Consider the following 18109-nt stretch of genomic DNA (forward strand, 5'->3'; position numbering starts at 1 on the left):
CTATCTATCTATCTATCTATCTATCTATCTATCTATCTATCTATCTATCTATCTATCTATCTATCTATCTATCTATCTATCTATCTATCTATCTATCTATCTATCACAAAATCAGCATGTATTATGTTATTTATTTATTTAAAAGTCAGACAACACCTCTGTTCATTTTGCAAGTCACTGTTTCTTACAGCTTGATCAGTAATGAGGATTATCACTGTGCTTGTGAGGGTCCAGCTTTGGTTAGGTTAGGGTTAGGTAGTTACTTTATTAATCCCCGAGGGGAAATTTGCAGTATTCTGTTGTAATTTAATTTACCTCAGAGGGGTAAAATAACACAATAGTCATTTTGCAGGGGTAATTAAGAATGGGAGATACCTGGCTGTCAAACAGCTAAATAACTATGTACCACTCAACACTGACAATCACAGGCATCTCTATACTGTAATGAATTGTTATCAGTATCTCATTTTACTGTGAACTGAACATGTATGGCAAGTCTTTTCCAGTTCAATGTAGTGTGTCATCACTTGTGGGTGGTATGCCTTTGTGTGTGTGTGTGTGTGTGTGTGTGTGTGTGTGTGTGTGTGTGTGTGTGTGTGTGTGTGTGTCTGTGCGCGTGCATGCGCGTGCGTGTGCGTGTGTGTGTGTTTGCACATATGTTTGAGAAGGTCAAGTTTGATGTGCATAATCCAAATATGAATGTTATCAATTTATCTATTGTAAGACTGCATTGCCTGATCTTTTCTGCTGTCTTTTGTTACTATTTGTTATATAAAAATAAACTGACATTCACCTTTTGTGTGTCTGTAATTTGTGTATTTGTCAAGGATTGAGAAGTCACATTTAATGGTAGTTATTATCACACTTAAAAGTACCGTTATTAGATCAGAGCTAATGTGTTAAAACTTCACAGATATAGTTTTTTTTGGAGACTTTTGTGAACGAGTTAATATATTTGAAGATCTCTCACCCTTTCCTGTCCTGTCCTGTTTTCTCTGTTCTCCCCGTCGTCACACATTCCAGCACAGAAGGTGGCGGTAGAGGGCCTCAGAGCAAAAGCAAACGGATGCCTTTCTTTGACAATCGACTAATCACATATGTCGCTTCACGGCTTCGGTAGTTGCATGGTTGCTGTTATGTCCTTCTTGAATTGACTTGATGATTTTACCAGTTTTATATCCGTGAATTAACCCTTTTTTTTTTTTTTTTTTGGCGATATGGTTAGAGGCAAAACGGTTGAGTTGACATTGACAAACCGTAGTTAGCGACTTTTAAATGCATGTCGATTAAACGGACGGCACAAATGTTGGCAGCGTTGTCGAGAGTTAAACGCTCTCGTTGGCCTTCTTCGGACACACTTTTAAGATGCGTGTTGGGACGAGAAGCTGGAAGGGACGAGTGGAGCTCGTTCAGTCTTGGTTGTTCTCCAGCATCAGCGCTGTGGAGACGGACAGCCGGTGGTGTCCGAGATGTCAGCACATCCAGCAGGCTGTCCGCCAAAGTCCGAGGAAACCCGAAGAAGAAAGAGATGTCTGAAAAGGAGCTGGTATGTATTTGAGCTTTATTGTTCATTTCCGCAACCCAGTTGCAGTTGCTTGACAAAATGGTCCAAAATACGTTTGAAGTCAGTCTGTTATTTATGTATGTGGATTTTTTTTTTTTTTACAATATTAAAAGTAACTGTGGAAAACACGTGTTCACCTTAACAAAAGTCTCCTATTGTTTTGGTAAAAAAAAAAAAAAAAAAAAAAAAAATTCTGATAAGCCTGAAAGCCACTAAATGGTTCTTATCTGGAAAGCCTCTTGATCCTGTCTGCTGGCAGTGTCTGCCACTCTTCCACTGAATATGCCTTCCAAGTTTGCAGGAGTCCTTTTTGCAATGGCAGATTTCCACTCTCCTGATGTTATGTCGTGATCACTAATCATAGGTTAGTTGACTGTGATTATTTCTTGATGTGGCCCACAGACCCGTCACTTCATAGACTATCGGCGTGTGAAGCTGGCGGCTGGTTCAGGTGGTAAAGGCGCCTGCAGCTTTCACAGTGAGCCCCGAAAAGAGTGGGGCGGACCGGATGGAGGGAATGGAGGTGATGGAGGAAGCATCATTTTCAAGGGTAAGTTGAGTGTCTTAAGTGGTTTGGTGTGTTTACCATGGGTATTCTACCATTTCCCCATCCTCTCTTTTAACATGATGTCAAAATTCCAGACTGCCCGCCATATTGTCTGGAATGAAATTAAGATTTGAACTTTGGAAGAATGTTTCTGCATTGTGCCATAACATGGTTTCATCCGTATATCTTTATTTGTGTGCTTTCAGCTGACCGTTTTGTGAAATCTTTGGCACAAGTAGTTCCGGTTTACAAGGGAGAGCATGGCCAATCAGGTAGCAGAAAGAACTGTTATGGTCGGAACGGCAGCCCAACTTACATTTGTGTGAGTTCATGCATTTGACCATGAATGTTATACAATTTACAGGCACTCGCATGTTTCTGGCCTGACTTAACCCCTCCTGTGATGTTTTTTCCATTTATTAAGGTACCATTAGGAACTGTAGTGAAAGAGAAGGGCCAAACCATAGTGGACCTCGCTGAGCATGGCCAGGAATATCTGGCTGTATTCGGGGGGGCTGGAGGAAAGGGGAATAGATTCTTTCTTTCTAATGAGGTCCGAGCCCCAATGACCGCAACCCCAGGAGTAGCAGGCCAGGAGCGGGTCCTTCAGCTGGAGCTGCGCACCATAGCCCATGCTGGACTGGTCAGAAAGAATATCGATTTGTCAAGAGAAGACTGTTATGTGGCTTTTCAACATTGCAAATGAGTTAAACTATTTTTATTGTCTTTATCCAATCAGGTTGGGTTTCCAAATGCTGGAAAATCCTCACTTTTGAGAGCCATCTCAAATGCCAGGCCTGCTGTGGCTGCTTACCCTTTTACAACACTCAACCCACATGTAGGGATCGTCCAGTACAGGGATCATGAGCAAGTGGCAGGTAGGTGGCTTTAAGCCAACCATTAATATATTATCAGATTACAAATATTCATATTATTCAACAATGTTTTTAACAGTATTTCACTGTATATGTTGTACTTTTAACTTTTTCTCTGGGCAGTTGCTGACATCCCAGGCATCATTCGAGGAGCCCATCTAAATCGAGGCTTGGGCATCTCCTTTTTGCGTCACATAGAGCGCTGTCGGTTCCTCCTCTTTGTCCTGGACCTGTCATCTCCAGAGCCCTGGACCCAGCTCCAACACTTGCGTTATGAACTGGACCAGTATGAGCCTGGTCTGTCCCAACGGCCTCAGGCTATCATAGCCAACAAAATGGACCTACCCAATGTCCGGGAGAAGTTGGATACTCTTGAAAGCCACTCCACCCAGAGAGTCATCCCCGTGTCGGCTCTCACAGGACAAAACACAGAGGAGCTCATCCTCCACTTGAGAGAGTTGTATGATGGCTACCTCCAAGGTAGTGAGGAAGGCAAACCCACGAGGTGGTAGGAAAAACAATGTGTTTGTGCTCTATAAATATTTCCCTGTAATATATAGTTACACTGGACAATATGAAATGTATTTAAATTGTTTAATAAAAAAAGAAAATTGTGTTTCATTGGTGTAATAGTGCTCAATACACTGAAATCGTTTTTGGTTTTTTTTCCATACAGTTTTTGACAAAGAGCAGATTATTTGAAAAAATGTATGTAAGCAAACAAGTTTCCAATGCTACTTCTAAGTTTTGCTTGACGTTATAACAGATATTGAACAAGGATTTGTTCGGAACACAGATGTAGATTGAAACCAAGAGCAAAAACAATTCCTAAAAGAACCAGCAGAGGTCATGAGTGTTACATCATTTTAAATGATTTACATTTTAAAATGAAACCTCAGGGGTAGTGACATTGACATTTGAGGGCTTGTTGGGATGTCCCATATTCAATCACTGTAAATACAGCTCGGGCAGAAAATCTTGCTTACTGGAGAAATTGTGGGGAGTAAAACACAGAGCTTAAGACATAGGCTGATAGAAAAGCAGAACAGAAGCAAACTTGTACTTGTTCATTGGCTGTCATTCCAGAGGGGTAGCTGGTTTTAACTGAGCTCTGAACTCATCACCATATTCTGTATGAAGCAGGTTTTGAATATTTACTGGGTAGTGCTGCAGCTCTTAACTAAACCATAACTCAGATGTTCATGGGTTGTTATCAGCCTTACATACAGTGCATCCGGAAAGTATTCACAGCGCTTCACTTTTTCCACATTTTGTTATATTACAGCCTTATTCCAAGATGGATTAAATATTTTTTTCCCCTCAAAATTCTACACACAATATCCCATAATGACAACGTGAAATAATGTTTTTTGAAATTTTTGCAAATCTATTAAAAATAAAAAATGAAAAAAAAAAATCACATGTACATAAGTATTCACAGCCTTTGCCATTACACTCAAAATTGAGCTCAGGTGCATCCTGTTTCCACTGATCATCCTTGAGATGTTTCTACAACTTAATTGGAGTCCACCTGTGGTAAATTCAGTTGATTGGACATGATTTGGAAAGACACACACCATATATATAAGGTCCCACAGTTGACAGTGCATGTCAGAGAACAAACCAAGCCATGAAGTCCAAAGAATTGTCTGTAGACCTCCGAGACAGGATCGTATCGAGGCACAGATCTGGGGAAGGGTACAGAAAAATGTATGCAGCATTGAAGGTCCCAATGAGCACAGTGGCCTCCATCATCCGTAAATGGAAGAAGTTTGGAACCACCAGGACTCTTCCTAGAGTTGGCCGCCCGGCCAAACTGAGCGATCGGGGGAGAAGGGCCTTAGTCAGGGAGGTGACCAAGAACCCGATGATCACTCTGACAGAGCTCCAACGTTGCTCTGTGAAGAGAGGAGAACCTTCCAGAAGGACAACCATCTCTGCAGCACTCCCACCAAGCAGGCCTGTATAGTAGAGTGGCCAGACGGAAGCCACTCCTCAGTAAAAGGCACATGACAGCCTGCCTGGAGTTCACCAAAAGGCACCTGAAGGACTGTCAGACCATGAGAAACTAAATTCTCTGGTCTGATGAAACAAAGATTGAACTCTTTGGCCTGAATGCCAAGCGTCATGTTTGGAGGAAACCAGGCACCGCTCATCACCTGGCCAATACCATCTCTACGGTGAAGTATGGTGGTGGCAGCATCATGCTGTGGGAATGTTTTTCAGCGGCAGGAACTGGGAGACTAGTCAGGATGGAGGGAAAGATGAATGCAGCAATGTACAGAGACATCCTTGATGAAAACCTTCTCCAGAGCGCTCTGGACCTCAGACTGGGGCGAAGGTTCATCTTCCAACAGGACAACGACCTGAAGCACACAGCCAAGATAACAAAGGAATGGCTTCGGGACAACTCTGTGAATGTCTTTGAGAGGCCCAGGCAGAGCCCAGACTTGAACCCGATTGAACATCTCTGGAGAGATCTGAAAATGGCTGTGCACCGACGCTCCCCATCCAACCTGATGGAGCTTGAGAGGTCCTGCAAAGAAGAATGGGAGAAACTGCCCAAAAATAGGTGTGCCAAGCTTATAGCATCATACTCAAAAAGACTTGAGGCTGTAGTTTCTGCCAGAGGTGCTTCAACAAAGTATTGAGCAAAGGCTGTGAATACTTATGTACGCGTTATATTTTCGTTCTTTATTTTTGATAGATTTGCAAAAATTTTAAACAAACTATTTTCACTTTGTCATTATGGGATATTTCGTGTAGAATTTTGAGGAAAAAAAATGAATTTAATCCATTTTGAAATAAGGCTGTAACATAACAAAATGTGTAAAAAGTGAAGTGCTGTTAATACTTTCCGGATGCACTGTACATAACATTGATAGTTAAAATGCATGTATGTGTTATTTATTCATTTAGTTCTTGTTTCAAAAAAGGATCAGTTAATGCAAAAATACTTTTTATTTTGATGGTGCACCTTATCCTGCATTCAGTTAAAGGAGATTAATAAAACAAATGGGTGCCCCAGCCAGCAAAGGAATAGTAACTGTGTGATATATTATTTTCCAAATTTGCATTAAACAATTAAAAGAAATTATAGTTTATATGTTGCAGTGGGTGGAGTGGCTGACACGGGTTGCGGTAGCCGTTGCCCTTCAGACATCTGTTAAGGGACAGAAACAGCGTCCAATGCCGTTGTACCAAAGAGGTAAAGGCCTCTTTCGACACCAGCTACTGTTGCCTAGCCTACATCAGCCTCCTGCCAAGGAGTTGATGTGGTTTTTGGAGGCTGTTGTGCCATATTTTCTCAATGAATCAGATATGACTCATGTAAAGACAAGTGCTTTCTTGACACACAACAGCCCACCTGGTGCAAATTGAAGCCAATTTGACTAGTACTGGCATCCTGTTTTGTGAATCAATATATAATTATCCTCCCCCCCTCTCTCTCTCTCTACAGCTCAGCCTTCTACACTGTCATTATTATATGTGATTAAAAATGACAGTTGCTAGCTTTCCTGCAGTTGTCCTTATTTATTGAATTGTTTTGCATGGTCTTGTTTTCAGGCATGGTGGAGAGAATTTGGGACGATCTTGAAAAAGACCCACAGATGGAACTGCAACTTCCACCCGGTGTCCTGCTGGCGTCCCGCTGCTACCTCCAGGCTGCCTACTGACCCAAGTAAACAACACGCACTGTATTTACAAGTGCAGAGAGTGCACTTACTTTTGAGATCAGCGTTTAGCCGATTTCTCCAAAGACCCCACACATTTGCAGGTTGTTGTTTTTTCACACTGCTGCCTGCATACTGTAGCTGCAAGTAAATTCTTATAGTTTGAGGTAAAATAGATTGTAACTGATGTTTACATAACATTCAGTTTACCATTATGTTTTTATACTGAGGCCCAAACCATCAGATAAACTTTCAAACTTTTCGGCTATTTCAGGCGCAACACATAAGTTCATACTCTCTCATTTGGGACAGTTCCCTCAAACCAATATTTTGTGGGTACAGAGATTATTTGTCACAAAATGTCACCTCCAAAAATATTTGTCTTTGCTTCCAGCCTTTTGCCAAAATAAACACCTCACGTAGGTTTAAGATTTTCATCCTTCACTCTCTGACACAACTGAAGCATAGATTAGAAAACTGTTGTTCACTCGTTAGCAAACGGATCTTTCTCATTATTTGAATGATTTTCAGAGCAAGAACAATGTCCAGTGACAAATGACAAGAATGCCTTTTGAAATAGAGAAGTTATTGATTGATATCATAGCCAGTATGGCTGATAGGTTTATGTAGGCAACCGTGACCGAATTTTGAATATTAGTGCAAAGGAAATATCTAGGACTGAGTTACATGTTGTCTGAAATGGTATATATTCAGTCATTGGTACATATTTTCACTGCATGGGCCTCATGGCTAATTAAGACAGAAGACAAGTAGTCGTTTTTTGTGTAACCACAAAATTGTGTGTGTGTGTGTGTGTGTGGACATCTGATATAAGGGGAAAAAAAATTCACACCTTAAAGTGATCTTTTCTTTTTTTTATAGAATATAGACTGGACATGTACCCACCTGCAGACTCAGGCTTGTACAAATATTAACACACAAATCCACACATGTAACACACAAAGACAAATGTAAAAAATAAAACCTATTGTTAACATTCCGTCTGAAAACAACAAATTCATTCTTCTGTATCATTAATCGTCATACTTTCGTGGGTGTGTTTTGTTTGCACAAGACACACCTGCATGTCATTAACAGTTACTTAGAAAAACAGATCTGCGGGAACTGGTTGTTTTTTTTTCAAACACTGTTGAAAGCCTGACAGCTTCTAATAGGCAGAGTAAATGAATGACACATTTGAACAGTATTATATAACTAGCAAAAACAGTGCATGAAAACTCTCCTAAAATCAATCTTGAGATATCCCCCAAAAAAAGTAAAAAGCATTTCCCTATTGTCACTTTAGATAATTATTGCATTAACATTGATTTACAGCGAAAGACAAATGTATGATACACATCATATAGACTTAAAAAATAATACTTTTTAGGCTATACTTTGGTAAGTTTTGATTTTCCTAACAGTTCCCACAATACCCGTTCTTTACCATTAATGCTTCAAAATGCTACCATAATTTAAGATCCCAGCTCACCATGACATGTTCCCACACATCCGACTACATAACTACAGCCCTTTGTGACTATTTTTTTGTGTGCTAACGTTTTCATTAAAACGGTGTGTAGCTATAGGCTTCATGTCACAAAATAATAAAGTGTGCTCTTGATTTTCATGACACTCAATTGGATTTCTGTACAGTAGTAAACTTCATCATCTGATCAACAAAGAGTTAACAAGCAATTAAAGGGATAGATCTGACTTAGCCGGGATTAGGGGAGGATTATTTGACACAAGACTTTCGTATTCATTCAAATGTTAAACCAACAGACAGATATTCAGATAATCTTTGGTAAATGTGATGAATGATGACGGTTCACTATTTGTGAAATATGAGACATGTTTTCTCCTTTATCTCACTCTATGCGCTTGTTATGTGTTGCAGGTAAAGCTATTTCTGCGTGAGCTTTCTCGACTCTTCTTACCTCTAGAGAAAAGCGTAATGCCATAGGACACGATCATAAGACCAGCACCTGACTTTGAACAAACACTGATCATCAACAAGTGCAGTGTTTTTTTTTTTTTTTTCTTTCCCAGTTTAGTTTAATAGTTGCAACATCCTTTTGTCTGAGTATATGTCAGAAATTGTTTCATGATTTCCAGTTTTAAAGAGTCTTTGTTTAGGCTCACTCTCTGTTCATCATCAACATTGCTCATATGAGCGATAAAAGCGTAAATAAATTCTCCAAAGGTAGTAAAAAATTACAAGTCACCAGAAAGATGCCAAAGGAATCTGATATTGTCTCAGGTAATACTTATACTTCAGGATTGGCAACTTGGATTAAAAAAAAAAAAAAGAAGAATGCATTGTTTACAAACTTTGATGAAGTGTTGATGTAGTTGTATGGCTTTCTGCTTCGATCAAACTTAGTGCCTGAAGTTTATGAACTGTAGGAAGTGCTGTCACTTGGCATACAGATTGAAGCCAGAGTGCTAAACTTGAAATCCAGGTTCAAGTCTGGGTCAAAGGGGAAATCTGGCATGGAAATGGCATCAAGCTCAAAGTTGTGCTCCAAGTCTCCCTCCTCAACATAGACATGAGGTAAATAGTCCTCCAGTTCCTCGCCCGGTGACTGGAGAGTGTAAATCTACAACATACACAGGGGGAAAACAAAGAAAAAGGAGATATTAAAAACACTTCAATATTTCCTCAGCTTTGTAGGATTGTGTACATACTTGACATTACATTCTTTAGTAGAATTTGTTCACATTGTTGGTGCTGTCCCATCCATATCTTGAAAATAGAAGTAAATAGTTACATTAATTTGCTTGTTTTATATGACAGAAACAGAAGTCTAATAACAATAGATGTCAGACAAAAACACTTGTGGTTTTATCTCTGAGGATATAAAAAATAAAAAATTTTGACATGTCACATGAAAAGGGCAAATAGAGTAGATTGCAGTACCCTATGCTGAGATTGTCTCTGCTGATGTCTCATTGTCGTGGATGATGATGCACCCATGGACTGCAAAATAAAGCACATATGTAGTTAATACTTTTGAAATATGTTAGAATTCAGAGACAGAAAAATGTAATGGCTCAGTAAAATTCTTGAAATTTGCTTCTTTTAACCTGATAGAATTACTCAATGATAACAACAGCAACAATAATTACAACAACAATAATACAAATTTTAGTATTGTGCATATAGAGTTCCTGCAAGTAAAAGTTTTTTTTCCATTGAGCTTTGTCCTTGGGCCTAAAAACCTTCGAAGTGGATTGAGGATTCTTCACTTACTGAGTCAGTCATCACCTGTAGGGAAAGAAAAGCATGTCAGGTCATCAAAGTGTGACATACAAAATTTCATAAATACAGCAATGTTTTCTGTATTTGTTTGTTGTTGTTGTCAGTAAATCTAAAAGTTAATTTGTTCTTGCTTAAAAAGTAAATAAGAACAAAGCTTAATCCCTTTCAGAAGTATATAATTACATTTGTAAAGGGAAAACAATTTCCTTTAACACCGAAGAACTGTACTTTCAGGCAAACATTACTTGAGAGGAGGAGTAAATATTATGGTGTATATTTAAGCGCTGTTTTCAGTTGTGGTTATAGCGAGCTAGCAAGGATTTAACAGTAGAATGGTTTAAGTGGAAACAGCTCAAAGTAAATTAGAGTGGCAATTGTCTGTTGTAGTGAAGGAACCTGTAACCTAGTGCAACGTTATAATTTTAGAAGTAACAATGGAGTTCCATGGCACAAAAAAAATCAAATACATGAGGTTTTTATAATGGGATAAATTCATTTTTTTGTTTTCAGCCTTTTCATGAGATTTGTTGACAAAACTGATTTTATAATCTAAAGTATGATGCCAGTCGTGCAAAAATTATGATATCAAACTTACCCGATGCAAATTTTTCCTTTGATGTTGCTCAAGTAGGGTGTCACTTTGGCACATGGCGTACTCTGCTGAAAAGCCACATGGCACAGTCCCACTTGAGGGCTTAGTGATTGACTGCGAGTTATAATCAACCATAGATGGCTGGAAAAAAATTCCACATTTGTCATGATACATAAGTGAGTTTAAGAATCTTCTTCATGAGTTTGTAATTATTACATGAATGTGTATTTTACAGCGCTTACCATTCTCAACGGCGTAGTAACTTGATGTATTCGGCTATTTTGCCTGCTCTGATTGCTCTGTAACGGCTCAAACAACACCTTGAACACAGTAATACAGTTTTACAGCAGTACCTGACAGTTATATTTATGCTATTTTAATTCAAAATACTTTTGCTGTAAGATAAATTACCTCCTTAGAGCCAGATGAAAGGAAAATGAGCCTACTTTCCAGTTATTTTTTACGATTTAATAGGCACTTGAACATTTAATTGCAGACTTTAAAATAAAAACAACCAACTGAAACAAATGTATGTGTCTGCATGTGTTCACATATGTATTATTTGTGTGTGTGTGTGTGCATGCATGTTAGTATTAGGCTACAGTAATAAGCAGGTATAGGTCAGTTGGTAGTAAAGGTATTTACTTTGCAGTCAGTTCCTGGTGTCTCAGTGTTAGCAGTCATTAGATGTTGTCCAGAATTGTCGTTGGGGAATGGTATGCTCTCCTTCTTACATGACATCACAAGAGCCACAAGTAGCAAACCTATAGCATAAAGACACAAATAGTGTTTTTTTTTTTCTTCCTTACTTCATCTTTTACCAGAGGAGAGGTTCATGACCAAATTAGAATTTAAAAAAAAAAAAAAAAAATTTTTTATGTCAGTTTCATTAAAAAGGTTTAGGTTAAGTGTGAAAATATGTTAAATGTTTTACTTTTGTTGATAAACTAGTGGCAAAATTATCATTGATGATAATAATCAATTATTTTAAACTTATGTCTTACCTGCAACCAGTAACATGCTGAAAAAAATAATGCCCAGTGCCCCTCCTGCTATTACAGAGCTTTGAGCTCTTTTTAAGTGACAGTTTGGCCTTGCTGTGTGTAAGCATTTACACACAGTAACTGACAGGTTGTGGACAGCCATCTTCCCCTGAAGGTCAGACACTTCTAGCTGCAACTCATGGTGTCCAGAGTGAACTGTCTTCTCTTTCACCAGGTTGACTGAATACCCTGTAAATCCAAAATGAAAGCATTATCCATCATATTGTAAAATATGGCTTTTAATTTGAAGTGAATAGAGGACATCAGGGCTTTCTCAGCCTCGCACAAGTACTGGCCCCACTGTTGTGGTCCCGCCAAAGATTCATCATTGATACACTGTCAAAACTAGAGGTTTATTTGATACCATTGGCATTATTTTGTGAGCTATTTGATCTTGGCTTCGTTTAGACTCTAACCGAATTGTCCTGAACAAGAGCTCACCTTGCGCAGGGTCAACCCTCCACTTGTCCTTCACATTTCCATGAAGTTTGAAGCTGAAAGGCCCGCTGTACGGCTTTTCATCCAGATCCAAAGCTGTGATGTTGGCCAGAGAAGGTCCACCAGATTGGCACATGTCAATTGTGTTTATAGCCAGGAAGGGAGCATTATCATTCTCATCAGTTATGTGAATGCTGAGAGTTGCGGTGCCCGTCAGCGAAGGTTTACCTGTTGACCAAAAATATGCATTGTGCATTTTTAGCAATGTGTTGAAGAAAGCGTGATGAATATTGTATAATGTAAATAATTTGCAGAGTCATACCATTGTCAACAGCATGTATTGTGACTACATAGATGCTGTCTTTAACAAAGGAGGACTCTCGGTCTATGATCTTTGACGTGGTTACTTTTCCAGTCTTGGAGTCCACTGTGATCCAATCAGCTGGATCCTCTCCTTTTTTATATCTGTTTTGGGTCAGAAATGTCTCAATGAAATTCTAATGTAGAATGTTATTGTAAGACTGATATGTGTAAGTGTCTTCGAGACTTACACAACTGTGTTTCCACTGGTGACATCAGGGTCTCGAGCTATGAATGTCTCCAGGTTATGTCCTGGCTCAACATTCTCATGCACCACAGCCTTTTTGTTCAATATATCGAAGACGGGAGGCTCATTGACATCCTCCACAGTCACTGTCACTTGATGGCTGGATGGGCGTTGTCCCGGTTTACCAATTAGGGTGCCACTTTGAGTGACACCACTAACAGTGATTACTTTCCAAAGACCAGTGGTGCTGCGATCCACCACTTCGCATGAATAATAGGGGATCTCATTGTCCACAATAATGCTAATGTTCAAGGTAGGACTGTCTTCGTAATTCAGAGGCTGTAAAAGGAAAAAAAGATCAGAATGTTGTCTCGAGGAGAGATGTTAAAATTCATGTCATCATGTAACTTCACATCACATATTGCAGGGCTTTGTAGGAGCTATCTCTAATTTGAAAACTAGTGCAGAGCTCTGAAAAATTGAACATCTGTTACATTCAGGGCTTTTCCAAACAAGTTTAGACAATGCTCATAAAGCCAATCACAGCAAGGTAAATATCTGCATTTCATATTATACAGAGTTATTATATATGGTGTCTGATGACACCTCCTGTGTTTGTGGATAAATGTGTACTAGGCATGCTCTATGAGCAGAGCATGCACATCAGAGACTTCTGTCGGCAGAGCCGGCTAACCTTCGTTTGGGCCCCATGCTAACTTGGATGGGGATAAAATAATTATATTGTGCAGCTCTTCAAGACATTCAAATTGTTATCAAATCGAATGGACCGAATTGTGTTAGTGGAACGAATAATGTTATAAGGGTTGTGATGCTCAAAACAACTTATCCACCGTTTTACAGCTGCAACAATAGCATCAGAATAGGAAACATTGCTGCCTGTGACATAAGCACTGTAACAGTGCTTTTGTCATTCCTCTCAATAACTCAAGGGAAGGGGTGTGCTACTATTTGTTTAGGGACTACAACACACCTGAGACAAGAGTGTGCATGTGCACACAGTTAGGTTGTGGCTTCTTTTTAAAGGTTGGGCAACCAACATTGATACAGCTAAGCGCGTCTGTGGGTACAAAAGTCAAGTCAGAAATTCAACACGACTGTAAAGCGTGATAAAAAAAAGTATGTGGCTCTTTTTTTGGCCAATGGCTTTTAAAACTGAGCTTGTGGTAGTTAATAAAAATTAAAAAGTGACATCAGAGTTTTACAGGAACTATTCAGAGTTCACCTCTGAGTGTTCGACTGTCTCTTAAAAACATTCATTCAGTGTACTCTCTGTATACCTTTTTCACATACAGTAGTCCTTCATTTGTCTCTGGATCTGTAGTGATGTTGAAGCGGTTGTTGTTTGTTTCTCCTTGGATTATATATTTTGCTCTCCAGGCTGCTGTATGCTTGGTGTCTTCGTCTGTAACTTGTAGACGTGAAACAAGAATATTTTCTTGTCCTTCTTTCACTCTTCCTGGACCCTAAGGTAAAAAATATTTTGTATAGAAACTGTTGTATTAAAGATAACAGGTGTCATTTCCTTACTTGACATAATTGCTTACTGTTTGTTGTGTGATAACAGGAAGGTGGTTATTTCCATCTTCAATGTTGACTGTGATGGTGCCGGTACTGGAGAGCACCATTGGTTTTCCATGGTCTTTGGCTTCCACTAAAATGGTGTATTTCTCAGCTATCTAATGGGTTAAAAAGACAGCTCAAATACATTGATATCAAACATTTTTGATTTGGTCACATTTAAGGAAATGTAAATTTAAAGATGGACAGATTACATTTTTTTAATTATTATTTATGAATTATGCCATAAAGCGAGGAGACCTCTCACCTCATGGTCCAGGCATCCGTAAAATGAAATAGTTCCAAATCCAGTACCAATACCAGGCAGCTGGGTTATGTAGAACTCCAGCCCATGGGGTTCAGGAGTGACTGAGACTATTCTTAAGTCAAAGCTGTTATTGTTCTCATTTCTGTCATCATCTGTTGCTCTCATGGTCATCACTATAGTGCCTGTTAGTATGAGAAGAAAAGAGTTTTGTTTTATGTCATTTTTGGTCATTGTGACAAATTGTGTCATTTCATAGTAGTAGCAGTAAGGATTACATCAGGAAATTGTTCAAAATGAGAAAGTTACCTTGTGATGTAGACTCTTTTATACTGGTCACATAATTTGTATGGTCAAACCTTGGAGAGTTGTCGTTTGAGTCCTCAATCTGTATCTCAATTCCCAGCTGTGTGTCAACTACATGGTTTTCGTGATCGATTGCCTGAAAGATCACCTGTAGTGCAAAGTTAACAATTGTGAAATAATAAAACTACCATCTTCCACACCCCAAGCTCACACACAAAAACACATTTCATCCAGGTATTTAGGGACACTCATTTAATGCTTTCCCTGGCTTCTCACCTGAACCTTAACCATCATAACTAGATACCTAAGATTAACCCTTACCCTAATCTTAACCTAATTCTAACCTTAACCCCAAAAACCAAGTCTTGACTCTCAAAATTCCAGTCACCAGCCAACTGATGTTATTACCGCCCACTTTTTTTTCCCCTCACGCACGCACACACACACACACACACACACACACACACACACACATAAACGCGCGCGCACAGACCCGCACACGCAAACACCCACCCTTTATACTTACTTATTCAGATTGTCAATGGAACAATGTTTTGGTTGTTTTCTAATTTCCTCTCACCTTAAAAACTTTGAACTTCTCATAGTCCACAGGTTGATGGACAGTAATCGCTCCTGTGTTACTGTTGATTTGTAATACACCCTTGGGTTCCTCATCAACACCTTGACCACGTATCTTGAAAAGGATGAAGTTCTTCTCAATTTTTATCTGTATTGAATGCAAGACACAACAGCATCAAATTTTGTAGTGATCTTCCTGAATCCGTTTGTATGTACAATTTATGTTAATGCTTGGGAGGTACTCACCGTGCCCAATGTATATGGGAAAGGTCCTTCGTAGCCTTCGTTAATTGAAAAGGAATCTATGATCCAGCTTCTTTTTTGTCGCAGCAAAATTTCTGAAGCTGTCACATGGACTCCCAAACACTGCAAAACATGGCATTACAGATGTACTATATGTTTATGATAATTTACAGTTTTAAAAAAAGATCTTTAAACACTGAATGTGATGTCACTCAGTAAGTGAAACAAGTCACTCAATGTAATGTTGACAGACATAATTAGCATCGGTTTATATGATGCTTAAATGTTTAATTTGTAATCTCAACATTGCCCTGATTTTGTGGCCGACTTTGAATGTTGAAAACCAGAACTATGAAATAATTCCACATATCTCTGCAATTCTTAAGTGTCTCATGGTTCTTTCAGTTCTTGCACATTGACAGAAAAACCTTTATTAAGGGTAAAACAATTATTCTAGTTTTGTTTATGTTGTTTGTATCTTTAGAATGAAAAACAATTTTTAAAAACACTTAAGGTATGATGATATATAAATCAGAATTAAACAACGAGCAAGTAATGTTTTAAAATATTAACCAGAAAAGTGTGCCACCTTAGATATATTCTTACCAGTACAACAAGAAGACTGAGGTGCATTCTCTCCATATTCCAGCCAATCGATGTGTTGTTTTTGAAGGAAGTTCTTCACATAACAGACTCTTCTTTCAATGTGCAGGAGAGACAGTTCAGCTTCGTGCCAATGGAGGTTTTGATCTTGAGATACCTATACGTGGGAGGGGCTGTGGGACAATAAATGACCTTATCGGTTCAGCCAGGCAGAAATTTCTAAGAAAAACTATCGCAATGTGGGTGTGTACATACAAAGCACTGAGTATGTGCCTGTTTGTTCTGAGCAATATGATTAAAATTCTGTCCTGTTTCTGATAAAATAATTCTTTATAAATTATAATAATGGTTATTATTTTAATACACCATTTGTTTATTTTTAAACATTGTTACAAAATGGTTTACAGTAGTGCTAAAAAACAAATTAAAACAATGGTTCATGTCGAAAGAGGCATGAGTGAAACAACAATGTGTCTCCGGTCAAAATTATTATATTAAAAACACATGAAATCTCATGAGAACAAATACTTTTTTTTTAGGTTACCAAAAGTACTTTACAAACACCTACCTTGTCACAATGTTGTTTAAGACTGTAAAAATATAACATTATGAAATCAATATTTACATGAATACAAAGTATACTATTTAAAGTATAGTTTTATATTAATGTGTTTGATTGCACTGTAAGTGTCAGTTCAGCCAGGCAGACATGCCTGACATGTAACACTTTATAGGTTCGCTTATTTTTTATTTTTTTTTATTTCCTTTGCTGTAATGTTCCTGTAAACCCAGCTCATACTACATTTAATGGCATAAGCTGATCTGACAAAATTGTAAGGACTGATTTCCACTTTGTAAATTTTGAAAATATTTTAATTTTGTCAAGTTACATCAAAATTGTTTTTGAGCCATTATCCCAACACCACTTTTTTTTTTTTGTATCTGTCACAACTGTTTTTTGATGACTGTACTTTTCTAGGGATGGATGAGTAATGTTTTAATCATACTGAGTTTTTTTTACCTGTGAAAAGAAACCCAGAAAGAAAGCATTGTATGACACCAATTCAGTTTTATTTCTACAGCCCCAAATCATAACATAATTTTAGGGCACTTTACATTGTAAGGTAAAAACCTACTAGCATAACATAGAGAAACCAACAATTTCCCCTCGAGCAAGCACTTGGCAACAGAACCAGACTCAGTTTGGGCGGCTTTCTTCCTTGAACGGTTGGGGTAATGAGAAATGCAGGGCATAAAAATGCAGGGAGAGTGAACGAGAGGAGAGTAATAGTTGGGAAAATGTAGGGACCAGAAACCTGACTGCACTCTGATAACCTACCAGCATACTCTTAACCGCAAGGTTAAAAGTTGCTTTTTCAGTGCAGTACATTTATATTTTACTTCAATAGCTCATTGTTCAGGTCATGTTAAATATGGTATACTGTAATACCAAAACATAGTGCTGTCATGGAGGATTAGGGTTGCATTGGCAAACATAAAATACAAGATATTTACAACCGGACAGCTTTGAAATGTCTTTAGTGGTACTGAAAGCAAGAGCAATTCAACAACATTGGTTATGTTTTATAAGTTAAGTACAGAGCTTATTTCAGAAGCATTGCCCAAACAAGCACATTTTTCAGCTTTGGATTTAGTTACATTGAAAATGCTTGCCTCATCTACCTGACCAAGCAGCCAAGGTCATAGTTGATATAGCTTTAGGAAGATGTGAAAGTAAAGCTTGCCAGACCCTAGCTGTAACGACTGCAACTCGCCTCGCATTCTTATGGGAATTGTTGGCTTTTTTGACATATTTAGAAAAGCAAATACTTGATCCTCTTTGAAACAGAGAATTGTGTCATCTTTTTCATAAATACAATTGATAATAAAAAATAGATCATGGAAAAAGTAAGTACACTTCTACATTTGACAAACTTGAAAATCTATAAAAATAGAATCAGAGATTCCATAATAGGTGCCTTTGATTTGT

At 38.4% G+C, this 18109-nt stretch overlaps 2 protein-coding genes across 3 annotated transcripts; one reads left to right on the forward strand and one right to left on the reverse strand.

Moving 5' to 3' along the window:
• The first annotated feature begins 570 nt into the window (after nucleotides 1-570).
• Nucleotides 571-3602, forward strand: mtg2 (mitochondrial ribosome-associated GTPase 2). Its single transcript, XM_069723291.1, has 6 exons — nucleotides 571-1546; nucleotides 1967-2114; nucleotides 2318-2433; nucleotides 2536-2754; nucleotides 2851-2989; nucleotides 3110-3602. The coding sequence occupies exons 1-6, from the start codon at nucleotides 1280-1282 to the stop codon at nucleotides 3496-3498; spliced, it is 1278 nt and encodes a 425-aa protein (XP_069579392.1). The 5' UTR covers nucleotides 571-1279; the 3' UTR covers nucleotides 3499-3602.
• Nucleotides 3603-7544: 3942 nt separating this feature from the next.
• cdh26.2 (cadherin 26, tandem duplicate 2) lies at nucleotides 7545-16232 on the reverse strand. Of its 2 annotated transcripts, none has more exons than XM_069723188.1 (17): nucleotides 16123-16232; nucleotides 15520-15639; nucleotides 15275-15421; nucleotides 14698-14842; nucleotides 14392-14573; nucleotides 14111-14242; nucleotides 13844-14029; nucleotides 12550-12884; nucleotides 12321-12463; nucleotides 12002-12226; nucleotides 11522-11749; nucleotides 11163-11281; nucleotides 10760-10837; nucleotides 10521-10658; nucleotides 9584-9643; nucleotides 9362-9409; nucleotides 7545-9263 (listed from the first exon to the last, which is right to left on the reverse strand). In XM_069723188.1, the coding sequence occupies exons 1-17, from the start codon at nucleotides 16156-16158 to the stop codon at nucleotides 9057-9059; spliced, it is 2529 nt and encodes an 842-aa protein (XP_069579289.1). In that variant the 5' UTR covers nucleotides 16159-16232; the 3' UTR covers nucleotides 7545-9056. The 2 variants fall into 2 exon arrangements, with proteins under 2 accessions (XP_069579289.1, XP_069579298.1); XM_069723197.1 differs by having other exon boundaries at nucleotides 9102-9263; nucleotides 9352-9409.
• Nucleotides 16233-18109: the final 1877 nt, after the last annotated feature.

The sequence above is a fragment of the Brachyistius frenatus genome, unplaced genomic scaffold, assembly GCF_029030835.1.
Source record: "Brachyistius frenatus isolate BFR_SWC_R1_liver_20210118 unplaced genomic scaffold, ASM2903083v1 Contig_6, whole genome shotgun sequence".
Classification (NCBI taxonomy): Eukaryota; Metazoa; Chordata; class Actinopteri; family Embiotocidae; genus Brachyistius; species Brachyistius frenatus.

Coding starts and splice junctions, on each gene's coding strand:
- mtg2 (XM_069723291.1), top strand. CDS start 1,280: ATGTCGATTAAACGGACGGCACAAATGTTGGCAGCGTTGTCGAGAGTT. Junction 1,547..1,966: donor AGATGTCTGAAAAGGAGCTG/GTATGTATTTGA, acceptor TGTGGCCCACAG/ACCCGTCACTTCATAGACTA. Junction 2,990..3,109: donor GGATCATGAGCAAGTGGCAG/GTAGGTGGCTTT, acceptor TTCTCTGGGCAG/TTGCTGACATCCCAGGCATC.
- cdh26.2 (XM_069723188.1), bottom strand. CDS start 16,158: ATGGAGAGAATGCACCTCAGTCTTCTTGTTGTACTG. Junction 14,843..15,274: donor AGAAGTTCAAAGTTTTTAAG/GTGAGAGGAAAT, acceptor TTTGCACTACAG/GTGATCTTTCAGGCAATCGA. Junction 14,243..14,391: donor ACGGATGCCTGGACCATGAG/GTGAGAGGTCTC, acceptor TTAACCCATTAG/ATAGCTGAGAAATACACCAT.